We start from the raw sequence: 4,210 nt of genomic DNA, 5'->3' as shown, positions 1-4,210 counted from the left end.
CACACACATACATACACACACACACACACACACACACACACACACTTGAATTGATCTGCCGGTCGCTAGGCTTGGTTGCTTCTTCAGCTTACGTTGTGCAGTTGCCATGGCAACTGGCTGATGGGGTCACCAGGGGTCAGGAGAAGAAAGTACAATGTGCTGAAAGGCTTGAGTGTAACAAACCCTTCGACTGGTATTATCAAACACAAAGGACCCCTGAAAATGTGTCCAGCAGTGCAATCACTGGAAATACGGATCAGTGGATAAATAAATAATATGGATCACCAGATAAAGACATATGTGGAAATGCAATACTGAGTTGAGAATTATTTTGGTATCACTTTACAATAAGGTCCCATCAGTGAGCATTAGGGATGTACATCTCCATAACTGAGGCTGATGCGATACGCATCTCGATGCAGAGCCAACGATACGATACATTAAAGATACATATGAAGCAGCTACCAATGTAATACGATACGATTCATCCCTATTACGATGCAATGCGATCCGATTTCGATTCAACACAATGCGATTCCATGCAATTCAATGTCAATATGGTACAGATAGTTCATTTTATTTCTTTGGTTCAGATAGACAGCAAATCAAAAATAAACTGACTTCTAACGCCTCGGTCTTCGTAGTGTTGTGATACGTCATATTCACGTAGCAGCAGTGGTGATAAAAGCTAGAACGTGCCTGAGAAACAGTTTAGAAAGAAGAAATCAATCGACATATAAAATATTGGTCACTTTCAAATGCATTAAACAGCACAAATGTATTCACTGTTTGCCGTGGTGGATTGATTTGATCCATGATCGACATTAAGGGCTGCTTGAGAGTAAGCGTGCACAAATTAGTGAGATTGCGCGAACTTAAATAGTCGTTTATGGAACCGCTTCAGCCCCGATTGATTTGTTAGGTTATTTCACTAAGGTTTTGGACATTAATCCCCGCTTGTCTTAGCATCTTTTATGAAACAGGCCTCAGGTCTCCGTAGTGTTGTGATTCGTCAGATTCATGCAGCAGCACCAGTGATGAGAGAACACGCTTGAGAAACAGTTCAGAGAGGAGAAATCAATCTACATATAAAATATTGGTCACTTTCTAAATAATAAAAGTATAGTGCATCTACTAATAATTATATATAAATGAATTGGTTCTTACCGATGCAAATATGTTAGAAACGATGCATCGTGATACAAATGCCAACTTGTATCCAATGCACACTTCTTTTAAATCGATGCATCGTATCGTTAACTTTTATGTTGATGCATCGATGCGAATCGGTGAATCTTACCATCCCTAGTGAACATTGGTTAATGCATTAACTAACAATGAGCAATAGTATATTATTAATAGTAGTATATTAACGGTTCATTTCAGTTCATGTTAACTCAGGTCCATTAAATATTGAGATATAATTTTGATTTGAATAATGTATTAGTAAATGGTGAAATCTAAGATTCATAAATGATTTATGAATTATTATTTCAGTATTTTTCATTGTTAGTTCATGTAAACTAATGTTAACAGATGGAATCTTATTGTAAAGTGTTACCATTATTTTATCTGAATACCTAAATGGTGTATTGCAAAAATATGACGCAGCAGCTGTTTTCAACATTTATAATAATAAGAAACATTCCTTAAGCAGCAAATCAGCATTTTTTCACGATTTCTGAAGGAACATGTGACACTGAAGACTGGAGTAATGATGCTGAAAATTCAGCTTTGCATCACAGGAATAAATTACATTTTAAAATATATTCAAATAAAAAAACCTTACTTTAAATTCTAATAATATTTCACAATATTACTGTATTTTTGATCAAATAAATGCAGCCTTGGTGAGTATAAGAGACTTCTTTCAAAAATATTAAGAATTCTACAAACCCCAATCTTTTAAACAGGCATGTATTTGACTGCAGAATGCAGCAACTGACCAAAAAACAACATTATTTGCATGTTGTTTCAGGAGTTTAACCCTGAAGAGTTCTACCACCTACTGGAGGCAGCAGAAGACCACGCTAAAGAGGGCCAGCTAATGAAAGCAGACATCCCGCGATACATCATCAGCCAGCTCGGCCTGACCAGAGACCCTCTGGAAGGTGAGAGACGAACACCACTGAACATCCTCACACAGCGAGAGCGTTTGTCTCTGGAGGGAAAGAGCGTAGAAGAAGCCGGAGAGAGGCAGGGAAATGTAGGTCATGCTGAGAGACATTGTTGAGATTATGGAGCAGGTTAAGGTGGGGTGCACAGGCGGTGAGAAGTTTGTATTCCTGCCAAGAAAGCAGGGAAATGTGTAAGCACCGCTGTGAACCTGGCAAACAGCAGCCGGCTCTTGAGTAATGGGGCTTTTTATAAAAACACACACTTACTCTCTCGCACTGCACAATTAAACACAACACAACACTTTTCAGGCAGAAAATGCACTCTGAATATCTTTGAATGTTGCTCGGTCTATTCAGTTAAAGCTGAAGTGTGTGTTTTCTCTTCTATCCCAGCTTAATTTACAGATATATGTAAGAGGTTTCTATGTTCATTTCCACGATATAAACAATGTGACTCAATGCTCTGTTTGTTTCAGCATCTCACCAGCTCTAATTAGTAGCATTGGCTCAACCAGTAGCGTTGAGTTTAGGCTATTGACTGACTAATGGAAGACTGGGGTAGCGTTTGAAAAACAATCATTATTTTTGCAATTCAGTTTAGTGCATCAAATCAGCATATTAGAATGATTTCTGAAGGATCATGTGACACTGAAGACTGGAGGAATGATGCTGAAAATTCAGCTTTGATCACAGCAATAAATTTCATGTTATAATATATTCAAATAGAAAATAGTTATTTTAAATCGTAATAATATTTCATAATGTTACTGTTTTTACTGTATTTTTGATTAAATTAATGCAGCCTTGGCGGGCAGAAGAGACTATTTTCAAACACATTAAAAAATCTTAATGACCCCCAAACATTTGAACAGTAGTGTATGTTATTATTATTATATATTTAATTTGATTTGACTAGAAATTTGTGGCTGATAATTGTACTAAAAACTTAAAAAATGAAAATGTCAACTAGTTTCTCAAACAGCACATTTATGTAATTTTATTCCTCGAAGGCCGTTAATTGTATTGCAATTCAGTTTAGTGACACTAATAGCACAGATATTACACAATTTAATTTAAAATGTAAACAGTGAACTTTAATTGAACATTCAACTTAATTTAGTTAACTTAATTTCATTGCATTCAATGAGTGTAACATGTATAGCTAATCCTTTTCATTTGGGACTGTATGCATCATTTTCATTGTTGTTTTTATTGAATATGATTATGTCCTAATGAGATTTCACAGATCTGTGAATGCAGTTTTAAATCCTGCACTGCTCTGCATGTCATCCAGCTTTAGTTGGATGCTGTGAAACTGCATCCCTGGGAAAACAGATTTCACTCGGGTCTGTGAAATTGCAAAGACTCGTTTCAGTCCCCTCACTTCATTTTCTGGCTGCACAAGATGAAATGAAGTTTAAAATTATTTTCTATATGGTAGTTTATTGAACTCAGCTAGAGTCTGACAAAGAAAGTGCTGTTTTAATTGCTGCTTTAGAGCTTGTTTGTGTTTATTTCAGTGTTGTTTATTTATATCACAGTCTTTATTTAGATCAGTGATGCTTAATTTTTCTCTCTAGAATGGATGGTTGCTGTGGCGACTGGAGGTGTTGTTTTTAGACTTGATTAGGCATTATGCTGCTGAATTGCTCATAGACAGGCAGATGGCTAATTATTTATGAATGTTAGATAAGATTCTTTTTTCGAAAGAAATTAATACATTTATTCAGCAAGGATGCATTGATCAAAAGTGTAAGTAAAGATGTTTATAATGTTACAAAAGATTTCTGTTTCAAATAAATGCTGTTCTTTTGAACTTTTTATTGATCAAAGAATCCTCATAAAATGTATCACGGTTTACATAATGTTTTTTTAATACATTGATAATAATCAGAAATGTTTCTTGAGCAGCAAATCAGCATATTAGACTGATTTCTGAAGGATCGTGTGACACTGAAGACTGGGAAAAAAATCAGCTTTGCATCACAGAAATAAATTATATTTTAAAATATATTCAAATAGAAAATAGTTATTTTAAATTGTAATAATATTTCATAATTTTACTGTTTTTATTGTATTTTTAATCAAATAAA

At 35.0% G+C, this 4,210-nt stretch overlaps 1 protein-coding gene across 1 annotated transcript in view; it reads left to right on the top strand.

The window, feature by feature from the left end:
• LOC107675569 (microtubule-associated serine/threonine-protein kinase 1-like) overlaps window positions 1–4,210 on the top strand; it is a 64,653-nt gene that overhangs the window by 44,698 nt on the left and 15,745 nt on the right. Inside the window, 1 exon segment of the mRNA XM_016469981.1 lies at window positions 1,979–2,111. Coding sequence (XP_016325467.1) covers window positions 1,979–2,111 — 133 coding nt within the window.

The sequence above is a fragment of the Sinocyclocheilus anshuiensis genome, unplaced genomic scaffold (assembly GCF_001515605.1).
Source record: "Sinocyclocheilus anshuiensis isolate Anshui unplaced genomic scaffold, SAMN03320099.WGS_v1.1 scaffold469, whole genome shotgun sequence".
Lineage (NCBI taxonomy): Eukaryota > Metazoa > Chordata > Actinopteri > Cypriniformes > Cyprinidae > Sinocyclocheilus > Sinocyclocheilus anshuiensis.
Note: the sequence above shows the minus strand (reverse complement) of the source record. Positions and strands in the feature narration are given on the sequence as shown.